This window comes from Ceratotherium simum, chromosome 35, assembly GCF_057802395.1.
Source record: "Ceratotherium simum simum isolate JZ-2026a chromosome 35, ASM5780239v1, whole genome shotgun sequence".
Classification (NCBI taxonomy): Eukaryota; Metazoa; Chordata; class Mammalia; order Perissodactyla; family Rhinocerotidae; genus Ceratotherium; species Ceratotherium simum.
In genome coordinates this window covers 21942034-21967196 of record NC_141934.1, presented here as the reverse complement: position 1 = coordinate 21967196, position 25163 = coordinate 21942034, and the positions used below count along the sequence as shown (strand labels likewise).

General features: G+C 39.4%; 1 protein-coding gene across 7 annotated transcripts in view; it reads right to left on the bottom strand.

Moving 5' to 3' along the window:
• HECTD4 (HECT domain E3 ubiquitin protein ligase 4) overlaps window positions 1-25163 on the bottom strand; it is a 178414-nt gene that overhangs the window by 68642 nt on the left and 84609 nt on the right. For 4 of the 7 annotated variants that reach the window (XM_087424193.1, XM_087424199.1, XM_087424200.1 and 1 more), the window contains exons 12-32: window positions 22741-22973; window positions 22221-22366; window positions 20798-20868; window positions 19751-19856; window positions 19028-19148; window positions 18217-18345; window positions 15819-15943; window positions 14110-14263; window positions 13491-13591; window positions 11437-11635; window positions 9170-9316; window positions 7698-7802; window positions 6404-6567; window positions 5589-5822; window positions 4378-4570; window positions 4076-4180; window positions 3463-3551; window positions 2894-3069; window positions 1042-1177; window positions 802-943; window positions 532-698 (exon numbers count right to left, since the gene is read on the bottom strand). In XM_087424193.1, the coding sequence (XP_087280319.1) occupies window positions 532-698; window positions 802-943; window positions 1042-1177; window positions 2894-3069; window positions 3463-3551; window positions 4076-4180; window positions 4378-4570; window positions 5589-5822; window positions 6404-6567; window positions 7698-7802; window positions 9170-9316; window positions 11437-11635; window positions 13491-13591; window positions 14110-14263; window positions 15819-15943; window positions 18217-18345; window positions 19028-19148; window positions 19751-19856; window positions 20798-20868; window positions 22221-22366; window positions 22741-22973 (3043 nt within the window). The remainder of the gene's footprint in view (window positions 1-531; window positions 699-801; window positions 944-1041; window positions 1178-2893; window positions 3070-3462; window positions 3552-4075; window positions 4181-4377; window positions 4571-5588; window positions 5823-6403; window positions 6568-7697; window positions 7803-9169; window positions 9317-11436; window positions 11636-13490; window positions 13592-14109; window positions 14264-15818; window positions 15944-18216; window positions 18346-19027; window positions 19149-19750; window positions 19857-20797; window positions 20869-22220; window positions 22367-22740; window positions 22974-25163) is intronic. The other 3 variants (XM_087424196.1, XM_087424195.1, XM_087424197.1) reach the window with 3 other exon arrangements.

The window sequence follows — 25163 nt, the reverse complement described above, 5'->3', positions numbered from 1 at the left end:
AGAGAGAGAGAGAAAGAACCTGTATGCCCACCAATAGGGGATCAGTTGAATAAAATAAAACACAGCCATCTATACAATAGAGGGCCATGAAGTTCTTAAAAACTATAAAGCAGATCTGTATATATTGACATGAGAAAATAGAGATATCCAAGATATATTGAGCAAAACAACTTTGATTACACTAAGGCATGTATAATATAATCTGAATTAAGTTAAAATCACACACATACACACTTATGTGTACAAAGAGAATTAAATAGCTATTTATATATATGTGCAGTTGACACAACAAGCTCTTAATGAACAAAGTGGAATTTAGGAGGGGAAGGTGAGTAAAACACTATTACTCTCTGTTATATATGCTGGATTTTTTTTATAAACTCACATACCACTTTTATAAAAATAGAAATGTAATATTTTAGGGGAAAACATTAGCAAATACCACTGTCTATGATTTGGCCCCAAGAATAATTTTGGAATGGCTTTTGCCTATTCTAGACAGGACAGTATAAACTAATAGGAACAACCGACCTGGGTCCCCCCTGAAGGACCATAGTCACTGGACCCACAAGATGCGTCACTCCCCCGACCCGCACGGCAGCCGTCAGCAGTTCCCGCATGTGCACCAGGGCCTGCTTGCGCGTGTTTCCCCGCCGCCACCTTGTCTGCGCGGCCAAAAGAAAGCTGCTGCTGGACACCTGAAACGCACGAGAAGGAAGCACACCTGACTCCTGCTAACTGTCACAGGAGCCCTCACGCTGTCAGGTGCTAGTCATCTGTAGTCAGCAAAACATGACGTACAGCTTGGTCCGGGTTGGTGCCGATGAAAGCAAACAGCTGCCCCAGCAGGACGCTGTAGGTGGGCTTGTCCCTGCTGTCCTCCACGGCCAATGACTGCAGAAGCGTAAAGGAGCTGCTGCGGTGGCTGGTCACATGGCGCCGCCTCCGGGAAAACACAATGAGAAGGCCGCTCAGGGAGTGTGTTTTGATGAATGCATTCAGCCGCTTGTGGGAATCCAACCTTGACCATTAGCCACTTACCTCTGATTTGCTCTAGTAAATTCCAAATCTTCATTACCAATCATTTCCAGGTCAGAAGGAGCCGACATGCTGCGAAGGAAAACAGGCTGCCGCACAGCGTGAGATATCACCTTTGTTTCAGAAGCTGATTTACAAGCTGGAACAGAAAGAAAGAAAAAGGTTGACATATCCGCTCTCCAACTCATAAGGAGAGCAGCAACAGCTAAACATAACATGGAACTACCAAACAGTCTAAGAGTATCTTTGCTTCCTATGAGATACTACCTACGAAAGCCACCAAAGCCGCTAGCACAGCATACTGATGATTATTAGGCCAATTTTTTTAACCTAAATATTAGGTTAAAAATTATTTTAGCTGAAAAACTAAAATGTTTTTGTTAAATTGCGTTTCCAAAGAAAGGCAGAAAAATTCATTTAATTTCATAAACTATGAAATTAAGTGAATCAATGTTCACTTTAATATAAGCATTATAAAAACCAAGAGAGGACAGAGAAAGTAATTTCTGGAAGCAAAAGTTTCTTAATTCAAATAAATCCAGATCCATTTTTTTCAGAGATGGTCTTTGTTCCCTCTTTAATCCTAGATTTATTTAGCTGACATTGCCATTTGGTGACACTGCTGCTTTGATTGTAGTTGGTGTGAGTACATACCACATCTGAGCTAGAATCTGACCAGCCCTTCCTAAAAGATATACTCCTTAACTCTATTCAGGGAAATAGTTGTTTTATAAAAGAATACTTCAATATAAGACGACAAAACTATATGTAAAGATCAGCTAAGAAAAAAAGATGTTAAGACAGCAGAGGAGGTCATTTTGAATCTGTCTTAAGAATGGTCAGACAGCTTCAATCTAAAAAAATTGTAATTTTTGAAAATGTTGTTATCTCTCAGGAAACTACTGGTTCATCATCGCTGATGCCAAGAGCCTTTTGGAATGCATCACCAGCCTTACTGAGTGGCTAAGTCTTTATATGGGACCTTTAATTAATCACAGGCTAACATGGCCAGGGATGTGGTGTAGCAGACCATCTTGGTCTGTGGTCACACCACACACTCGGCACACTTCCCCTGATGTTCTCAAGGAATGAGATCCTATTACTAGGGTCAGAAACCTGGGAGTCATCCTAGACTTCTCTCCCAAGTGAGAGGAGCCCTGGGCGATCAGCTGGGATGAAAACAAGTTCACTTGCTCGATAGTGTCCATTGGGTATGGGGACCAGATAACATGGAGTCCTTCATTTAAGAACATGTTTATTCAACTTGATCTCTCAGGGTAAGAATTAACACTTGTTATTATGGGCTATGCCGAGTGTTGTAGATCCGGCTTAAATAAGACTCACTGGTTTCCCTGAGAAATGCATTTTCAGGCTAACAATTAAAAGGTGACCAAGAAAAAAATTAATAGTGGAAATTCATGCTAGAAGCTTCCACTATTCCAATTACTAAAGATGAAATGGAAACTCAGCTGCAAGTAAAGAGGAAAATATGATGTGTTACCAGATTCACAATGTTGACTATTTAATTAAATGTTACTATGAGAATGACAAACCATAAACTAAGGGGCACTGGATTATAAAGATACATGTCACTGGGCTCCTCAGATGCTCCCAAGAAAAATGGAACGAGGCAGGCAAGGAGGTACCCCTGATGCTCAGTTGACTCACAAAACACGACAGGAATTCAATAAAAAGTATTTCTTGGCTGGAAAAAGTAAAAGGCAAAATAAAAATTGTTGAAATTTCCTTTTTTTCTCCTTTCTAAGAGTACACAAGAGAGATTTTTTTAAGTGGCTAACGTATATTTTATGAACAGACTAGCACAGAGTCTGTGCAGGGCTGGTTTGAGCAGTACCCGGTGTTTCTGCAGGGGTCCCCGAGATGCTTCTTGTGAGGCCGGACTGGGCCGCAATGGTAACGTGCAGCAACAGCTCGGCTCGGTTCATTAAACTCTTCACTAACGTCTTCGTTTTAGCCAGTGGGTGTGAGGGTTTCTGAATAAGAGAATTCACTTCTTGTACGAACTTCTCCCTATAAAGAAAGGCTGATGTGCATTTAGTCGTTCTCTAGTTTACCAAAACCAAAGTTTTTTAGTTACAAAGGATATGAGAGGATAGAGGGGAAACAAAGCAAAAGTCATCTGATAAATATTGCTCCTCTCCCCCCACCGCCCCATCTGAGGGAGCAGTGTTATAAACTGTGGCCAGTTTTAGTTCCTTTTGCCCAGTTTCAAATGCTCATATGCTAACTTTTGAAGGTTAAAATCAAAGTTTCCAAATTACCAAATGAGTTCGTTCCAAATCTTAAAATATTTAGTGAATGTACAATATTTTTTAAAATATCTATTAAGAGACTAGATCTTCACATTTTGTTTTGAGCATCAAGGTAATAAATTAGCTTTATATAGTTATTAACATCACTAACCTCAGTGATAGGACCATGTTTTCAAGATCATTTCCATCAAAGGAGACTTCCTTCATTGAACACAAAAGTTCTAGTTCTTTCATTTTGTTCTAAAGAAGGAAAAATCAAGAAAAGATTGTATGCGGTATCTGCAAAAATTGAGTTTTACTGTACATGTTAAAAGGAGGAGAAAATTTCTGGGGAAAAAAAACCACCTTTGGCCCATATTTCTATGCCAGAAGCACATTTGTAAGTTATTATTTTATATTTTAATGATTAAAAATGGCATTGACAACTTTCTGGGGATTCTTCAGTGCTTTTTTCATGTCTCTGCCTTTTGTTTTTTAAAGCTTGAAAGTAAAATTTGATAATGATGATAACTTCTTTATAAAACTATTAATCAGTTAAAAAACAACTTAATGAATAATTTATTATTTGTATTATTGACATGTTGATCTAACCAATTTTGTTTAACTCTTTTTAAAGAATGGGTACATTTTGGGGTGTGCAACATTTTAAGAAGTGACATTATTTTATCTCTACACACACACACACACACACACACACACACACAATATACACCTTTGCACTATAAATAGCAATGCCCCAATTACAAATCATACAACTTGCTTACCTCATTAAAATGGTAATCATAGAAGAAAGGCATGTTGTTCTCCAGTTTTCCCTGCATGGCATCATCAACCTCACTTTGCCATTTCTGTTCCAATTCTGCAACACTCTAATAGATACATTAAAATACAAAACAATGTGAAAATGGATGCAAAATAAAAACAAGCGTAATCTGTAAATTCAGAAATTTTAGTCGTAATAATTTTTTTTTAATTCAGATCACTTTTTAAACTTCATTAAATTTCTAGGACAGAAATTATTTCCAACAGTTATAAGAGAAATCTAGATGTTTTAGCTTTTCCTTACCTGCAGCTGTCTCTCCATGGCATTGAGTTTCTTAAAGGTCTCTCCCATAATTTTACACAATAAATCATATTCCTCAGCATGTTCTTCTTGATACTGGAAATTTATTAGGGACTGCAGTGCATCAACCAAGTTCAAGTGCTTAATAACACATGATACCACCATTTCCTCCATCACGTCTGGCTGAATTACTTCTCTGTCATTACAATGGAAACTAGTCAGGTATATGCCATGCTCTCAACTTATCAATGCTATATTTTACAGGTTGAAGCACATAGGCTTTGATTTAAATATATTAAATATTCACCATATCTTTTTTATTACAATAAAGAGGCATGAACATTATGATGGCTCTCATATTAGGCTGGCAATAATTTAATATATTTAACTGATAACACTGACATTGGCTGATAAAGCTGAAATCAAAATTAAAGAGACTTCATTTTCTATGATTTGTATATTTTGAGCTAGACTCATACTAGGGCTGGAATAGGTCGAGGGCTAAAAAAAACATCTTTGGCACCATTTATCTGCCAAGTAATTTTATGTAGCATTATGGCTTGTGGTATGTTATGCGCATGGATGCTGGGCTGAAAACAATGGTGCTTCTGTATTTTTTCATTTTAAATTTCATATATTCCTTAAATTTTTCTCTCTGAAATGGCCAATCTTGCCTCAGTAGGCAGAGCAGAGGCCTGCAAAACAGACTTTAAGCAAGAATACCACAAAGACATTCATAACTGCAAGACTTCACGTTCTAGATTAAAGACCCCTCACCATCTCTCTAGGTATGAAAAATAAAGAAATGTCTCTCGATTCTACGGAAACCAAAGTTGATGAGTACTAGCAGAAGGTCAAACCACCTGAGAAAAACTTAGAACTTGTATAACTTTAGTACACATCAGAATCATACGGAAAACTTGTCAAAACACATATTACTGGGCCTCATCCTCAGAGGGTCTGATTCAGTAGGTGAGACATGGGGCCCAAGAACTACGAAGTTCCCAGGTGATGCTAACGCTGCTGACTGGAGGCCCACCCGTTGAGATCCGCTGACCTGGAATAGCACCTGGGGTACTCCCGAGAGTACTTGGTTAACATTCATTAAATAAAATTAAAGTTTCATTTGCTAGACGATGAGAAGAAATACACTCCTTCAACTGTTTAAACATTTTTTTTCATTAGGAAAAATAAAATGCTATATAACAACATACTTTATGCTTGGCCTAAATTGAGGTCTAGCACGCCCAGAAATTTCCCTGAGCTTTATCATGATTCCTGGAGGCAGCCTGATCCGGGGCAGGTCAAAGTAGTTTCCAACGGGAGGCACAAGGACGTCAGATGGGTAGGTGAATTCTCTGTCTTCCTCGATGGTCAGAGGCAGTGGAGATGGGCTCGGAGTAAGGGCAGGGGAGATCACACCATTGGCCTCCACCTGCCACTGGCACCTGAACAGACAGAAAAGGGGTTCTTCACTTCCTCTTCTATCTGGAAAGCTATTTAAAGTTTGCAGATATATCAAACATATGAAGGATCACATTATATGTTAAGTATTTATTCATCAAACCTTCTTCAGAGGCTAAAGAAAAGTGAGCATTATCTGAAACTGCATGTTTGGGAATCTACTTCGTCCCCAACATTGTTTTATGAAAACTTGTAAATATATAGAAAAGTTGAAAGAATTACATGGTTAACACCCATATACCCAGGACCTAGAGTCTAGAATAAACATTTTGCTATGTTTGCTTTATTGCCCATCTACCCATCCTTTTGGGCATCCTTTAATTTAATTATACAATATTTGGGTTGGAGAAAAGCTTATGCAGTTCAACCATAATTTTAAATTTAGTAAAGTAAGGGCCAGAAGGCACTTTGGTGTAATTTTGATCTTATTTCTTAGACACAATGACACCCATGGGACTGTCAGTAAGTAGACACTATCAGCCAGGAAATGTACTAAAAGCAGTTTTCCACATGAAGTCCTCTTTCCTTTGTGAGCAAAACCAGCCCAATTTGAGCCTTTTGTTACCTTTGTAAAAGTTTGGACCGCAATAGCTCCTGACAGGCTTCTTCTTCTTTGGTAATTTCTGGTCCATTGTACAGGATTCTTAACATGGAACAAGCTAACACAGACAGACCTAAAGCCAGGTCTACCAGAAAGGGCAAGCCTCCCGACACATCCTCCGAAGACTCCTACAATGCAGACAAGGGCAAACCACACTGGTCAGCGTACTCAGTGGAGCACTTCCACCTGCGCTGCACCACACTGCACTGTCCCCCAACAGGGGCTCACAGAGCAGCATCCAGCGTCATTGCTATGAGACACAGGGACAGCACCCAACACCATGAGTAGATAGATGGTGGCACTGGAATGACCACAAAGTGAAGTCTCAACACAATTCTGGAGAGAAAAGAGCCAATAAGACTCCATAGTAGAAGCAGCACAAATCACATGCAAGATCCTTTGGATAGCTTCCTCTCTGCTGTGCCTATCTGGGTATAAATCACTATTTTGTTTTGTCACCTCCATCCTGTGCTTGAACCAGATTACACTGAATTCATTCAACAAATATTTATGGAGTGCCTACTGTGTACCAGCCACTGTTCTGGGTCCTGAGATACAGCAGAGAACAAAACAAAGATCCTTGCCCTCACGGAGCTTACACTCTAGCAGATAATTCCACTCTACACAGTGTCAGGCCTGGTTAAACTTAAGCAACCTCCAAGTCTAAAATACATTTTACAAATCAGGCAACTCGAGGGGTCAGTAGAACTCCTACTACTCTCTCTCCCTTTTTTTTCTCCAAGTGGGAAAAGAATTTATTTACATAGACTCCTGGAGGGAAACTGTTTGGCACTGCACAAAGGAGTAGATTAAAACCAATATACAGAGTACATAACACGAGTAATTAAGCAGAGATGGACCTAGACTAGCAAGAAGAGCCTCTGGGAATAGAATGAAAATAATCTGATCCCACTACTCCTAAAACTCAGAATCCAAGTGCTTACTTCTATTAGGTGTCCGAGTCTTCCTCCCCCTATGGAAAGATGCTGGAGGCAGATCACCTCTCTAGGCTTTGAAGACAGAGCCACTAGCAATAGATTCTTTCTGTGCTGCTGAATCGATTTTAGGTCATAGCCAGTTTTATGGAATAAAACTACTACTTACTATTAGTAGTCTACTACTGCCAAATGCCAAATGGAAGAGATGGATGAAACAGTAGCACATGTTTTGCCCTGTTTCCAAGGCAAATATGATTTATGTAACCGAGGCACATAGGAGAGAGTACATTATGCCCACAGCAGTGGTTAGATTCAAGTACCTGAGCTCGAACCGTGCAAGCAAAGCCCCACATAGCTTTATCAGGAGTGTTGTGTTCACGGCCACTTCTCATTTCAAAGGAGAAGGTGACTGTATCTCCTTCCACCTTAAAATTTAAGGGGGGAAAATTCACTTTAAAGACAAGACAAACAATTTTCAAGACAGCAATGAATTTCAGATATTTACTTTCAAAAGGACCACAGCAATATTTCACTCCTTTTCTCACTTGCTTTTTTTTTTTTTTTTGGTGAGGAAGATTGGCCCTGAGCTAACGTCTATTGTCAATCTTCCTCCTTTTGCTGAGAAAGACTGGCCCTGAGCTAACATCCACGCCCATCGTCCTCTACTTTGTATGTGGAATGCCGCCACAGCATGGCTTGATGAGTGGTGCGTAGGTCTGCGCCTGGGATCCGAACCCACTAACCCCGGGCCACCGAAGCGGAGCACGCGAACTTAACCACTATGCCACCGCGCCGGCCCCCTGACTGGTTTTTTTGATTCAAATTCCATTCCCTCTCATTTGGACACCCACCTTTCAGGTGTCTCTCCTGACCAGGCAGCTTTTGGGATGAGGCATCTGTGAAATGGGCCACGACTGCCCAATAGCAGGATCAGAGTAAAGATTAATCAAATCTTGAGCATAACTTCAATAAATTCCTCAGATTCCTATTCTTTCTGCCCTCCCCCTCGCCACTTCACCACTCATTTGTGCCAATAAGGCAGGCAAACGGCCAATATCTTGAGGAACACAAAGAAAGTGCTGGAAGACCTTGTTCTGTATTGTGGAACCAATACCATGAGTAAGAAACAAGATGCAGGAAATTGGAGAACAACTAAAACTGTTGCACTGATCTGGATATGGATACATCCAGACTATACTCCAGGAGGTATCTTGCTGTCTAGGGCTGAAATAAAGAGAGTACGTAACATACATAACGGAGGTAAAGGCTCTGGCAACAGACTTTGGAGAGGTTTTTGGGTTTTAGTGGGCATTTCAGTTCATATTCATGTTCTAGGTTATGTTGTAGTTCAAGGGCCCAAATTACAAAGCATGGCTGAAACCTCATCAGTTTGAAGATAGATCGTCATTTTTGCTCCAAAGGCCCAAATTCATTTAAAAACATCAATTCAACATTTTTAAACTGCAGTGGCCCTGTGGTTCTAGAAGAAGGAAGCTGAAAGAACTAATACTCCTTTTAACGGACAGGGAAGGAAGTGCCGTGACAACCATTGTCTGTGGAGTAACCTGTGGAACGGACAGAAGTTCTGGAGCAGACAGGGGTCTGAGGCCCTACAAGGGAAAGGGGGGTCATTCTGAACGAAGTAGTGAGTTTACAGCCCTGGCAAAGTAGTCCCACCTCAACAAAAGCCCCCATGGAAAATTTTTTCTGGAATTATAGTTAATACTTGGGACCGTGAGGAATATAAGTTCATTTTTCTTTTCTAGGAAGTGAATGGGACTGGATACCATACCTTCACCAAGTCTTTTGGCCAACCAGTTCCTAAGACACTACGGCTGCCATATCCCAGTGTATTGCCTCCATACTCAGCAACCTTCCTACTGTTTGTGTTAGGCCCCGCGTATATCACCAACTTCAAAACAGAAAATATACTGTTAGACTGTAAAAGAAAAACAAAAACAACATCTACAAATAAAAAGTCTGCAAAAAATGTTTGTTTAAAAATACATTTATAACCAGGCACTGGTGTCATTATAATATAACTACTATTTCCTGATCTTTTAGGATACTAGTTCAGATGCAATCAGCCATTGGTATTTACAGGGCAGCCACAGAATAATAACAAATATTACCACAATTTCATTGGCTTGGGGACCTCACATTAAAATAGTTATACTCAGCTATTATACATATATATTTTAAATAGCTATTTTAATCCTTAGTAATGATATATAACTCATTAATAACAGGTACAGTTTGCCCCCTTAAGTCCTCCCCAAAATTAATAAAGTGAGCAAAACAGATGGAAAGATGATTATATCTAACAGAACAACAAAATAAAAGCAAAACAAAAAAAACCTCAATGAATGAGGATTTTTAAAAATGCAACAAATTGGAAATAAGCCATCTATTCTTAGAATGTTGCTTAATGGTGTACACAGAAAATGACACAAATTTGGGCCAGAAAGGGGGCTGCTTTTTTTAAGCTCAGTTTTCATGTATCCATACTTTTCCTCAATAAAGGCTATTCATTTATATCCAATTAACCAACCTTCTAATATGCAGGAGAAACATTTAGAGGTCATCTGGCATTCAAATAATTTCAGAGGAAGATAAGCTCTGGCTTCTGTAAATACCAAGTCCTGTCTTCTAATGTACACTCTGACTGCCTCTGACTGCATAAGAGAACTCAGCTCAGATCCAAAAGCTGAACTTTTAGCCCTCGACACTTATCATTTTGTGATTTCTTACCCTTTTGGACTTTTTGCTGACACCAGCCAGGGACCACTGGAAAAGTAAACGTTACTTTTATCCATGTAGTAAACCTCCCTGTGCCTCCACCTTTGACACTAACGTCTACTGCAGGTGTAGGTTAGCGTACATCAGAAGATGCAAATTACTGGTTTTTAAAGGAGAAACAAAACGATACCAACTAAAATGCCATCCTCTTCCATTCCCATTTTAAGTAGTCATTTCACTCCAATCTAGGAAATGGGGATAGCTAATGCCAGGAGCTATGAAGCGGGTTAGACTGTGCTAGGAGATATATTTTTTGAAAGGCCCACCAAAGACCATCTTACAAATTCTCTTGCTTCCAGCTAAGGTGAGTTTTGGGGGCAAGTTTTAAACCCCTTTTAAACCCCTTTGGGTATCTTGAAATCTTCCCTATCCTAAAAGATAATGGGGAAGAGGATTCTATAATTTGCCCCATAATGTGTTTCATTGTCTCATAGTAAATACAGTTAAGAAGTCCTTTATTTTTAACCTAAAAATCTCCTCGGATGGGATTTAAGACGACTTGCCCTTACACAGTTCAGAGAGACAACAGATAGATAACAATCTACATACAAACAGTCCCGTGTATGTACAAAGCACTTAGATAATCTGTCAGTTGTTTTTCCATATGTTACATGTCACAATTTCATTAGCCTTTCCTCCTAAGTTCAACATGATGGTTTACAATACAACAATTATAAACAGAAGAAAATACTTCAACCCCTAAAATGTTTCCTTTTACTTATAATTATTGGGGCACTAGGTTGGAAACCACACTTTCTCAAAATCTATGTGGGCCCTGAGGTAATGGCAAAGAAGAACAAATAATTTAAATAAATACAAACCAGAACCTAGCACATCTGACACCCTCCTCAAAGGTCACCTTCTCCTAAAAGATACATGAGACACCCCAAGAACTGGGCAGTAAGACCTTTCCAAATGAATGGACACACACATCTACAGGAATTCCAAGCACAGAGAGAAGGCAAGAGGCAAGCAGAATGGAAAGGAAAATTTCCTTTGACTCATATCTAAACTTTTGAAAGCTTACAAAAGTCCACTTTCAACATGTCATGAAAACACTGTTCTTAGACCGCAGAGGTGCTGGCTCTTTCAAATCCCCAATCACTACCCTTCAAGGCATTATCTTAGGAAAGTTCTCCTAAGAGATATCTTCAGACAGAAATAAGTCAAGAATGGTGACCAGCAGCAAAGAAAAATAAGAAGCATCTACGAAATCAGCTTATTAGAGGTGGAACCCATACTAAACCAGTTCTTGCTTACTTTGTCATAGTCATATTGTGAAGAGCATCTGCTATCAAATCTAAGATACAGGCAGCGAGCTCCTGGGATATGGACAGTTTCTTTAAATTTATAGTTGTCTCTGACAGGGTGGACTGTTTCCACAGTCTTCCCGGCAGCCCACGGAGCAGGAATCTTCAAACCAGTGAGAAAGCCTGGCTCTTCCTTCTCTTCCAGCATTCTAAAACCAGACAAAGAGAAAGTGATTTAGCTTAGCAAGGAAAGGAAAAAGAAAGGGGATTCACAGTAAAATACAAAATGTTAACAAATTTCACTTTAATTTTCCACAGCACGTAGTAGGACGACACTGTGGCTTTTAAATGCTTGATATCAGTGGCGACCAGAAACATTAAAAGAATTCCTATATTTAAGGTTCTTTTTTCTTTTTGTTTTTAGACAATATATTTGCATTTTTTCCCTCTTTTTCAAGGGGGAAGCCCAATTCATATCCAGAAGAGGACCTCATCAACTCTCACTTAAAGTTACTCAGGAAAAAAAAAGATATTGTAAAAGACCTTTAAGATGGACCACTTTCCCAATCCCACAGGATTAGCATCCTGTAAAGGTTCTTTTTGTTGGTATCTAAATGTCAATTTTTGAAAACTCCATAAGTCTGTAATTTTTAGTAAAGAAAAGTGCCTTTGAAGTCCTCTTATCTACTGTAATTGAACTCTCAAGGACTTCACAGCCCAAGGTTGTGGAATACAAAGTCCTATAACCTAAACACAGCTGTCGTGGAATTCTCTTATACTCTTTCTGCTCTGTGCTGTCCAATATGTTTAACCACTTAGTCAAATGTTGCCATTTAAATTGAATCTAGGGGCCGGCCCCGTGGCTTGGCGGTTGAGTGCGCGCACTCCGCTGCTGGCGGCCCGGGTTCGATCCCAGGCGCGCACTGACGCACCACTTCTCCGGCCATGCTGAGGCCACGTCCCACATGCAACAACTAGAAGGATGTGCAACTATGACATACAACTATCTACTGGGGCTTTGGGGGGAAAAAAAATAAATAAAATTATTAAAAAAATAAATAAAATAAATTGAATCTAAATAAAATACAACTTAAAATTCAGTCCCTTCGTCATATTAGCCACAATGCAAGTGCTCAATAACAGCATGTGGCTATGGACAACAGTACTGGACAACACAGATACAAATTTTCGTCACTGCACAAAGCTCAATTGGAGAGCACACTGCTCTAGAGAACCTGGGAAGTCCTTCCTTTCTGATCAATGGTTTTAAAGACAGCTTTAGTGAGATGTGATTGACATATTGTAAACTGCACACATTTAAAGTGTATAACTTGGTATGTTTGGCCATATGTATAGATCCGTGAAGTTTTCCCCTTCCTCTTGGTAATTCAGATGATCACTTCTTTGCTTTCTGTCACCAGAAATTAGTTTGCATTCTAGAGTTTTACATAAATAGAATTATACAGTATATACTTTTTTAGGGGATCTGGCTTCTCTCTCTCAGCGTAAGTGTTCTAAGACTTATCCATGTTTTTGCATCTATCAGTAGTCCATTCCTTTTTATTGCTGAGTAGGATTCCGTTGTATGGATAGACCACAACGTGAATTCCTTCACCTGCTGATGGGCATGTGGGTTGTTTCTTGTTTTGGACTACTCTAACTGAAGCTGCTATGAACCTTCATATACAAGTTTTTGTAAGAATTTATGCTTTCCTTTCTCTTGTGTAAATACCTAGAAGTGGAATAGAGGGGTTATATGGTAGGTGTATTTTAACTTTTCAAGAAAATGTCAAACTGTCAAAGTCATAATATTTTATATCCCCATCATTAGTATATAAGAATTTGTCAATTTTGAACTCATCTCTTGATCTGTGGGGAAATTTATTTTAACCTGTTCCTATAAATTTACAAAGCAATTCTATAATTATCTGTAAAATTTTGGCCCTAAAGTCTCTTTCTTTCCCCAGTTACACAATCCTTACTAAAAATCATTGTAAAGGAGTACCAGGCTTTCACCAGAAGAAAACAAGACAGGGGTTCCTGAAAGGAAGCAGCATCCCTCACCTCTCATCGGGGAACGGCCTGCCCTTCTGGTCTGATGTACCACATGGGGAACAGCCCACCTCAGCAAAAACTGGACACTGCGTTTTAAGCAGCAAAGCCGTCTGAAACACAAAACCATCATCATGTCTTAAAGTGCTTACTGTCGGTTATCCAGATGGTACCAGAGCCAAACTTAGAATTCTCACTTAAATCATCTTTTTACAATCCTTGTCTGCCCTCCTTCACTAAGAAATGCTTTGCTACTTAGACAACTTAACATTTTATTTAACGCTGGAATGGAACATATCATTTATATTAGTTACTAATAGCCAGCAAGGACTCAGGAGACTAAATACACTGGCAGGATCTCAATAGCACTGTAGATTAGCATTTTTACAGCTGACTGGCAATGAACACTTGCTAAAAAGATTGCAGTAAGTAATTTAGTCAAACAAAAAACGTTTTCCTTTACTATTTCAGTTTATTTTTATGACACAATATTTTTCCTCACTTCATTGTTATTTCCCTTGGCTTCTGAAAGACATGCTTACGTTTACCCTGCCTTCAGTGAACGCACACAGCCGCAGTGTGAAGCGGGCTGGCCGAAGGGCAGTTCACTCAGGCGCGCCCAGGATCGTACCTGACTGGTATAGAGCACCAGCTGCACTAGCTGAGGCATCAGCGCGTCGGCCATGGTCAGAGTCTGTAAATTCGGGTGCATCAGGGAGGTCAATAACACTGGAAGAAGGTGACCAAGCATAGTAGCCTTAGTAACTTGTTCCAAGCCTTTTAACCTATAAAAAGTTTAAGAAAACACACAGCTTAAGCAATTCCTAATCATGTGAAGAAGCGACTAACGTCATCTTTATCTGACAAATCCTCTTAAACTGCACCTCCTTGAACTAGCTAAGCACTTATAGTTACAGCAACTCGGTCCACAAATTTCCCACCTTCCACCACTCAGGGAAGAGGAGAGAACAGAAATCTAGCAATAGATTTCACCTTCAACCTGTGATTTTGCCAAAAAGAGTTTACATGGTGCATTTCATAGCACCTTTGAAGTGCTGTATAAATGGGTTCTAAAATGCAAACGGCTAGACTAGGTAGTTACGACCTACAAAGCTCCCTTGGCTCTCGGCTGCTGCACTGAGTCTTGGCTAGGGAGGAAGTGAATGGCCACAACACTGATTCCCCGGCCCACAGCAGTGACAGCCACTTCTGGCCTAGGGAAAGTGACTCAGGTGAGGTACAGAGGCAGGCAGACTTTTGTCTTTAAAATCACATCTTTTCCCCCCTGTTTTAACATTGAGATATAATTGACAAATAACATTGTATAAATTGAAGGTGTACACCACAATGATTTGAATTATGTACATACTGTGAAATGACTACTTGAAACCACATTCTTAATATCCCAATCCTCTGCTACAAGAATTAATGTATGTGATTTGGACAAAGAAAGATGTGGGTTATGTAAATTCTCTAAGACTACTTAGGATATTGGGGTTGGAACCAGAAATAGACCTCACGTCTCCCAGGCTCTCAGACTGTATCTCCTCCCCAGGGCAGATCTGCACCATGTGCCAGCAACAGACCCTACACGTCTAAACAAGCCCCAGTGCAGTGGCCATCTGGATTATACTGTTCTCAGTTCCCACCTGCCCACCTACTTTCTGGGAGTAGTCAAGAAATAGGGACCCGAGGACAGACAGGGTTACTGGAGGGAAAATTACACTGCAGGATGGATTAGATCAGCCTCTCTAACACGAAAATCATCAACAAACACAGTATGGAACTCATGTCCAACAGCAAACCATAGCAGAAATGTTAAAGGAGAGGACTGAGAAAGAGCTTTATTACTGGGAAAGAGAAGTCCACCCTGTGTATAGGTCACACCTGTACACGGAGAAGTAAAATTACAGTAAAATCTTGAGATATCACGTCAGTGTCATCTTCTGCATGGCAGTTAATTATCTGTATCACTAAGTCACTGCTACCTCCCTAAAGCACTTATCATGAGGAAACTAAGTGTACGTGGTACTGAGCTGGATAACTGAAGGAAAGGCCAATTTGAGAGTGAGGATGGTGGAAGACCCAAACGTCAGAGAGGATGCTGTCCATCACAGCCTTGCTACCCTTAGATGATGGCTGTTAGCCCAATCTCGCCTAAAAGCACCATTAAAGAGTTTGATTGCACTTGGTTTTGAAACATCTGCTGTTTCAATCTATTCTCACAAAAATCCCTCTATATTCAATGAACATTTGATGTTCTAAAAGATTTCGCTTTCATAAGCAAATTCTTCTTCCTGAAGGGCAGCAGGTCACACAGTTCACAATCCATTTCCTCACCTCTGTTCACGGTCAGCTATGTCACTATTTATGAGGGCAGTTGTGACCTGCTGTAGCATTTCCAACACTTCATCACATCCAGTCAGGATTTGGGTGGCAAGAGCCAAAATACTGACCTTTAGCTCCTAGGTAGAAGATATCATAATATTATTTTTAAGCTTTGTGATGAACAGACACTCACAATGACAACATAAAATGATGTATTTAATGATGTATTTCCAAATTAAATAATGAGGTGGCCAGAATAAGCCCAAAGCAGTAAGTTCCGCTAGGATTACAAGTAGCAATTTGATTTGGGAGGCTAAAGCATGGAGTGCTGACAGAAATACGCAGTATTTCACGGGGAGCACACCGAGTCCCTAGGAGAAAAGGCATTTCTCCCATCCCCGCCAGCACAGGAGAGCTCCCAGTGGCCAGCCCAGAAACTGTCCAGGTGGAAGATTGCCTTGGGTGGGATGAGGATAGCTGAAGAGAAAAACAGAACAGTAAAGGTGCATGTATAGGTGGTGAATAAAATGAGACAAAAACACAACATTCTGAAACAGTACAAGTGACCTTTTTACTTAATGTTTTAAATTATTACACTTGAAAACAGGCAAGTTAAAAAATTCAGTTAAAGTAGCAGGCAGTTACAGGCTATTAAACATTAAAAATAACTATTAGAGAGTTCATGGGAGTACAAATACTAAATAATGCATTAAGAAACACTAGTTAAGGGTCGGCCCGGTGGCTTAGTGGTTAAGTGTGCGCGCTCCGCTCCTGGCGGACCAGGTTCGGATCCCGGGCACGCACCGACGCACCACTTCTCCGGCCATGCTGAGGCCGCGTCCCACATACAGCAACTAGAAGGATGTGCAACTATCACATACAACTATCTACTGGGGCTTTGGGGAAGAAAAAAAGGAGGAGGATTGGCAGTAGATGTTAGCTCAGAGCCAGTCTTCCTCAGCAAAAAGAGGAGGATTAGCACGGATGTTAGCTCAGGGCTGATCTCCCTCACAAAAAAAAACAAAAAAACAACAAAAAAAAACGCTAGTTAAGACTACAGAAATGTTTAGTTTACAATTATTTTCTGTTAAAAAAATACAACCAAACTAACCTTTTAGGTGAAATCTGTGTTTTTTATTTTTCCCAGAAATATAAGACAATCTAGCATATTCTATCTTTACCAAGAGTATTTCTTTCCATGGGTTAATTAAGAATTTATAAAATTTAGCCTTTCAAATAGAAAACACTGGTTTGCATTGTTGGAATTTTCTGGGGTCTTTTTTGGTATCAAGATATTTTTATCACTAAGAGAAAAAGAGTTCTGAATGGACTTGAGGACATGAATCATGGTTTCAGTCACAGTAATCCCACCAGCTGTCACCTACTGACTGCAAGCCTTGGAGAGCACAGTGCCAGGTATTTACAGGTCTCGTCTCTCTCTAGTCCTCACAGCAACCATACATGGGAAGTGCTATCATCCCTTTGTACTGAATAGGAAGCTAAGACAAGAGAAGTTAATAAATAGTATCAGCCATTTAAATGATTAATTCACGCACTTTTGCCTGCTTAAAAACTGATTATATAATGAGATAAACTCATAAATATGAACTAGCAGGTGTATGATTTATATAGCATATATGTATAAAGGAGTAAAAAGAGGGCAAACTGTAATGATTTTTATCTTTAACTATGGCTTCCTTGGTTAATTTTTCAGTGTGTTTCAGTCAACATTTTAAGGAAGAATCAAGTTCTTATTGATTTCTCTAATTCTCCCACAAAGATGAAATTCTGAAGAACAACGCAAACAACAACCTGGAGCATCTGTCAAAATTATAACAACCACTGCTATAAAAAAACTTTGGATTGCTATAAATTGCCACGTGGGAACAAACTGAGTTTATACAGAAGATAACTTAAAAATAATTACAGAAAATGGACTAGAGGTTTAGAAAGTAAATTATTCAATATAAAGATTCTAAGAAAATTATCACCTTTTTAAAGTTATTTGAATCAAGAGAATAGAATCAACCGGCCAAAACATCAAAATTGTTTAAAATGCTATGCTCCCAGATTTATTTACCTATCTATCTATATATCTATAACTTTCAGGTGCAAATGAGATCACTTGTAAGTGCCATATTTTGTAGTCGCTTAAAAAAAGATGAAAATAAACAAAGGCACAGAAAGATTGACAGGAGCACATGGATGACACATTATGAGAGTGTCACAAACACGGTAACCAATGTGCAATGACATAAAACTCTATGAAATGAGTGACCTAATATTACCTCTCACAAAAATATAAGCCACATGGTGAAATCTGACATCATAACACACAGAAATTTAGCCAGTTAAGCTGTGCTTTACACACTGGGTAGAAAGCATCGTTAGAATAAAGCTTGGTGTTTACCTGTACCTTCAATGTCTCTCCCTGCAAGGAGTTGTCACTGTCATCATTCTCATCAGGTTTAATCAAAATAGTGTTACTGAGAAGGTGGTTCTGGACTGCCATCAGATAGCGCAAGCAGGCGGATGCAGCCTTTAACACAAATAAGGGCATTTAAATGACCTAAACCAGACTGAAAGAAGGGGTCATGTAATCCTCATGTTTTTAAAAGATTTCAACAAGGGAAGCAAAAGAGAAAGTATGGAAAACAGACCAAGTTAGTTTCTCTGGTGACTTATTTCCACATGGCTTTTGATACATAACCTGACACATTTACCATAACTTTCTGCCTTCTGCTACATAATTCTCACTAATCACTCAGATACTTACTTCAATTTTTACATCTTAATAAGTCTTCCCCACCCTCTTTCCCTCACACACATCTCCATTAGAGAAGACTCTACCCAAACCCTTAAAACAATCTTCTGGTTCTTATCAGTCTCCGTAAAGCACTGATGGTTTAAAAAACAATGCTAAATGAAAAATTAATAGGGGGAAGATCCTCACTATTTTAAGCAAAATGAAAACATCCAAATTCAGTCCAACAATTTATTTCATCTAGGCATTTAAGCAGGAGGAATAAAGTCTTTGGAGAAAGTATTTCAAGTGGATTTGTCTAGCTCTACATTTCTAGGACAAGCACAGTCACCCATCAACTTTCATCAATTAAGACTATCCTTGTAAAGTGTGTGTATACACACACCTCTCAACATAGTAAAGTGAAAACAGGGACATTTAATATAATTTTGCTTTCATTAAACACATTTTTACTTACAGGCACAGTTGAAAGGAGTTTTTGAAAATCATCTTTAGAGACAGTTTGGCACTTGGTGATTAAGATACAGGATTCTCGTACAACAATCTTCAGAATGTAGTGTAAAAGCTCATCATTTAGTCTTTAAAATGCAGGAAAAAATGTAACAATAAGATATTGATGGTTTCTTAATAAAAGGATAAATTTTATACAATTGGTACAAGATGACAAATAGGAGATACAAAATTGACTGGTTCTGTAAGCAAATCATCTTACTCAGTAATGTTGCTAACAACTACTTGTATTATCTAAACCAAACTTACAGAAACAAACGGTACCCAAGCACCTAGTCCAAGTATTTTACAAATAGCAAAGAAAAGCAACCCCACCCCTTCCTCCCCTCACCAGCTCTAACCATGCCCTCACCCTCTCTCACAGACCAGCAGTTTGCAGGACGCCCTCCACCAAGATTTCTTAAATAAGCTCTATCCATTATTTCTGCTAAGTATCCATTCTTCAGGCCCAAGTTACTTTACTAATAAAACTGAAACGTGCTATTACCATTTCTCAGGGCAACTGTGGGATTTATTATCTTTCAATTGATCCACAGTTTAGACTTAATATGCTAATTATCATATTAGATATTATAGGAGACTAAAGTTGATAAAACACATTTAAATGTAAATTAATTACTTCAAAGAACACAAAGAAAAAGCTAGCAGTGAATAATACAACTGGTGTCACCTGTAATGATCATCCTCCTCGCTGCCAAATCGGTTGTTCTGAAGTTGTTCAGCTAAATTGGTTAGGATCACATCCCGAAGCTGGGCGAGGCCACTGTTTCTCTCTCCTAACACAGAAGAAAGCTCCGTATACTACCCTGGTAATTACACTTAGAAAACGGATGCTATCAAAATAAGTTTTTAAACAAGCAGACTGTCAACAATCTAGGGGCACCAGGCATACGTACTTATATAAGCAACAGTAGCAAAGCTACATCACAACCAATCAGACTTTTTTTTTTTTTTGTGAGGAAGATCAGCCCTGAGCTAACATCCATGCCAATCCTCCTCTTTTTGCTGAGGAAGACCAGCTCTGAGCTAACATCTACTGCCAATCCTCCTCCTTTTTTTTTTCCCCCAAAGCCCCAGTAGATAGCTGTATGTCATAGTTGCACATCCTTCTAGTTGCTGTATGTGGGACACAGCCTCAGCATGGCTGGACAAGCGGTGTGTCGGTGTGCGAGGGATCCAAACCTGGGCCGCCAGTAGCGGAGTGCACGCACTTAACCGCTAAGCCACGGGGCTGGCCCCCAATCAGACTTTTTTTTAACCAAAACATCCTGATTTAAGTGTAGTTACCCTCTTGATCATAAAGGGTGATTTCTAATTCCTTAAATTAATGTTGCTTATAAACGCAGAGTGCCTTTGACATGGTGAATTTTGTTGTTGTTGTTGTGTAGTCTAACTTTAAAAGTTGGGTTTCAATGTGTGAAAAAAAAAACGTTGGCTTAGAAATCACCAAGAAGTCATTATGTTTAACATCTTCGAACACCCACAATCAGGCACACTATGCTGGCCGTGGGGACAGGAAAGCGATTCCAAAGCTTGAAGACTTATACCCATGACTCTGCTTTCACTCTAGTTGCGATGTTGGCATAGACGCAGACACACTTTACAAATAACACGGACTGACAAATACAAAGAAAAATCTATTATCTTAATATCTAGGTGTTTCCTGAGGGACAAAAAAAGGATGGTTGCTCAAGAATAATTAAAGGATAATTCTCACCTTCTGTTAAGACCAGCTTAAGTAAGTTATTGATCTCAGTTTCACCTGGATACAAGATGTTTAAACCAGAGCTGAAATGACAGGAAAGTCAAAAAGCTTTTAAGCAAATGTTCTAGAAAATCCAAACTCTAAATATTTAAACTTTTATTTTTATTAAAGATGCCACTTTGATTACATAAAATTCTGAGGTGAGTTTCATCACTAAAAAAGCAGTTAAACCTAAATTCACTGTTGTGATACAGTCTAATCACCTCCCTGATAAAAGCTGTCTCCTCTCCTTCTTATATCTGTGAATTACCAAAATGATAACTTACCTGAGTCTAGATGCAGAACTGGTTAAAGAGAATTGAGCTGTAAAAAGCCAGTGTAGTCAAGCCAGCCATATATGCAGGCTGTTTGCAAAAAATCATTTGAGAAGGGCAATTTCTAATTCTCAGCTTTTCCAAAAGGGGAGGAAGAACAGTATTGCAAATGACACCAGAATTTTTTCCTTTTTTATATACGGCTTAACATACAATAAAATGCACACATTTAAAGTGTACAATTTGATAAGTCTTGACATATGTGTACACTCATGAAAGCATCACCACAATCAAGATAGTGAACACACTATCACCCCCAGAGGTTTCCTCATGGCACTAGATTTTAATTATCACCTTAATACTCTCAACAGAAAGGAACCCTAGGCATAATCTATTATGGAAGGACAAAAATCTCCCTACCTCTACGCTCACCCCGTCATACGGTTCTCCCAGACCAAGCACTCAGTCCTGTCTTGGTCACTAAATTATACTTGGTCACATTATGGCTATATTCCTGATAAAATTTCATTGCATTAAAAAAATATACTGATAAATTAAATGACAATAAATAGAAAATGGCCCATAAATTCTGCCCTCTTATCTAACAAGTTTTAAGCCGATTTAAAAAGGCTAACATGTTGAGCACTTACTTTTCATCAGGCCTTATTACTGATGAAAATCTCAAACATATGAAGTGAGTACTATTTTTATGCGCATTTTATAACTGAAGAAATGGAAGCCTCAAACCAAGGTCACAGCCGGTAAGAGGCCAAGACTGGAACCCAGGGGTGCCTGCTGCCGAAGCCTGCTTCTTAACCACCTTGCCACGCTGTCTCCCAAATGAGAAGAATATCTGCTTGCAAACCACCAAAATATCCAATTAAAGGTTTTTTTTCCAGATCCAAAAGGTGAGATGAGGCATGCAGGTACACAGATGGCTTGGGTCCTCTGGGAGTGGGGACACGAACCCCTCTCCAGTTGAATTATCCTCTATGCACAAGTCCTAACTGTGGGATGGATGGGGTAAGAGACATCTATGCTACTAGTTTGCAGGGAAGATTACAAGGCAATGCAGGAGGAGCATTTTGCAGAAAGCACTAAGAAAATCATTTGCTGATTACCTGATAGCAAGGCAGACTTCCTTCTGAATTTCAGGGCAAATTTGATCTTTTGGTGCCATCAACAACTGCCAAAGAAGCAATCCCGATCGTCGAATGATGTCTCGATTTCTTTCAGTTTGTGGGCTGAAGAAAAATTTAAACACCACCTACAGAAACATAAGGGGCATATCTAAAAATGCTAACTCCACCGGAGATAAAATTATCCCTATGAAGAAAGTACATGGTAGATATTCTTATGAATAGATACCCAGGTGGATTTTTAACCACAATCTCTTCTATTGTATAACAGTATAAGTATAGTAAATATTTTACATATATTAATTGCCATGAGCTACATACAGCAATACTCCATTAACTGCAGTGCAATGAAAATGATGATAATTCTCATGACAGAATTAGAATGTGGTTACGATGCAAAACAGGAATGTTATTAAATTTTTCTTCTAGTAGAAATTAGCTGGCTGAAGCCAAGGTCTGTGTTTCTTTTTCTCTAATATTTATCTCAAAACAGTGTATTTACCTGAAAGACAACGAGAATGCAGCGTATAATACAGGTATCTCCATTAACCATGGCCTTCTCCATAATGTCACAAATACTGCTAAGATGGTGTGCTTCAATCGGATGCTGCTTGCCCAAGACACTTGTGATTGGAAGATTAGGATTGGTAGCAAGGAGATTGAGTTGGTGTATGCACATCGCACCAACGTGGTGCAATAATTGGTTTATAACCTCATTCGTGGTTATAGCCTCTTCTAGAAGATGAAAAGGAAACTCAGTGAGGAAAGACATCTCTGTGGGTGGTCCCCAAGGAACAGATCTCTGACTTATAAAAGGTGCATGCACACTAGAAGAGAGTATTTTGGCTCTAATCGCTTTCACTGCTGCGAGAGAACTCTTTTCCCTGCCACAGAGTGCTGGGGTGAAAACACTCGGGAATTTCCATTTTTTTAGAGCGTAAGTAACTACCACTTACTGAGTCCTTTCTATGTACCGGACAATGGGTTGAATGCTTTATAGGCATTACCTTACGATGTCATTATAAACTTAGACTATTTTAGCCCTGTTTTGTAAAGGAGTAAATCAGGAGTCAGAGAGATTAAGTAACTCACTCTAGGTCACGCAGCTACTAAGTGGAAGAGCTGGGATTTGAACTCAGGCCGTCTCAACTCAGAGCCCGTGCTGGTAACCATTCTGGTAAAATCTCTCCATCTTCTACGGCTCCTCTATGGTAGAACTGCACCCCCGCCCCAGTCCAGCAATATCTCCTCCTGTAGCACATCAACATCTTTATCTCATTTAATCACCACAGCTGGACAGCCATCAGTTCAACCTTGTGAGGGCTGACAAGCCTCCTCATACAATAATAAATGCCTCATGGATGCTTACAGGCATTCAGGGAATGGAGGTAAAAATCATCTAAAAGGCAAAGTACCAAAAAAAAAATTGCTTTTTTTCCTTAAGCCAGCTAAAACGAACTGCCTAAAAGGAACAGGAAAGTAGGTAATCTTGAAGAGACAGGCCCGGGTAGGGGAACCTTAGAGTTGCCAAAGGATTGTAGGCACTGGGAACTATGAGGAGAGGATTCACAGACAACCGAAGAGAAAGTAAACTTTGCCAAAACTAAACTTTTCAACTGCGTACTAACCCTAAGGTCAGGCTGGGTCCCACTCTCTTCTGTGCCTTTTGAGTCCTTGGTCTTACAACAATAGAATTCAGGTTAGTAGCGTTCACCTTCACCAAAGACTTTTTGAAAGATAGCTTTGGGACCTACCTAAATAAATGAGGTCTTTCATTTTTACCCTGAGTTAGATCGGAAGCCAGTGGAGATGTCTGAGTGGAGGAGTGGCAGATCTGACTACTGAGATTGTAAAAGGCTCTGGCTGCTGTGTGGAGATGTGGAGGAGGGCAACTGCGGAGGAAGCAGGAAGCCCAGTGAGGGGGCTACTACAAAATCCTGGTGAAGATGACGACGGCCTAGACTAGAGTTGTAGCGGCATAGGTCATGGCAAGGGGTCGGATTTGGGATACGTTTTGAAGGGGGGAGCTGACAGGATTTGCTAATGTCCATTTGGATGTGGAGTGTGAGAGGAAGAGAGTCATAGATAACTCCAATTTTTTGGTCTGAACATATGAAAGCATAGAGATCCATATACTGGAATACGGGGGACTCAGAAGGTATAGATTTGGAGAGGGGGATAAATAGGGAGTTTGTTTTTGACATGTTAAGTTGAAGATGCCTATTAGATATCCAAGTGGAGGCAAATACACAGTCCGAAGTTCAGGCAAGAGGCGTGGAGATAATAATCAAGGAGTCACTTATATACAGTTGACTTTCTTTTCTTCTTTTTGCTGTTTTTTTTTTTTTACAGCTTTATCAAGTTATAATTTACATATCATAAAATTTACCCATTCTAACCACACAATTCAATGATTTTTAGTAAATTTACACAAATACCAAAATCAGGAATGAAAGCAGAGAAATTACTATTGACTCCATAATAACTAAACCAATTATAAGGAAATACTACGAGCAACTTTATGCCAACAAATAAGAAAACTTACACGAAATGCACAAACTTCTAGAAAGACATAAATTACCGAAACTAACTCAAGAAATAGAAAATCTGAATAGATACCTGCATAGCTTCAAAGTATCACCTCCCCCAAAATATCTATTAATTACTGTGGTATTAAGATATGTCCACAAACTCTCTGATGCTTTTCCTTCCAGGAGGTGGAGCTTAATTTCCCTTCCCATGACTGTGGGCTTAAAGACTTGTTTCTAACAAACAGAGTATTGAAAGGGAAAAGTAATAACTTCACATAGAAGAAAGTTGGCATTTAAACCAAAAGATCAGTTTTAACATCACTAGTAATAAGTCATGTTGATGTTGTACCCTGTGATATGATGTAACGAGAAAAGCACTTCACCTCTATGGTAT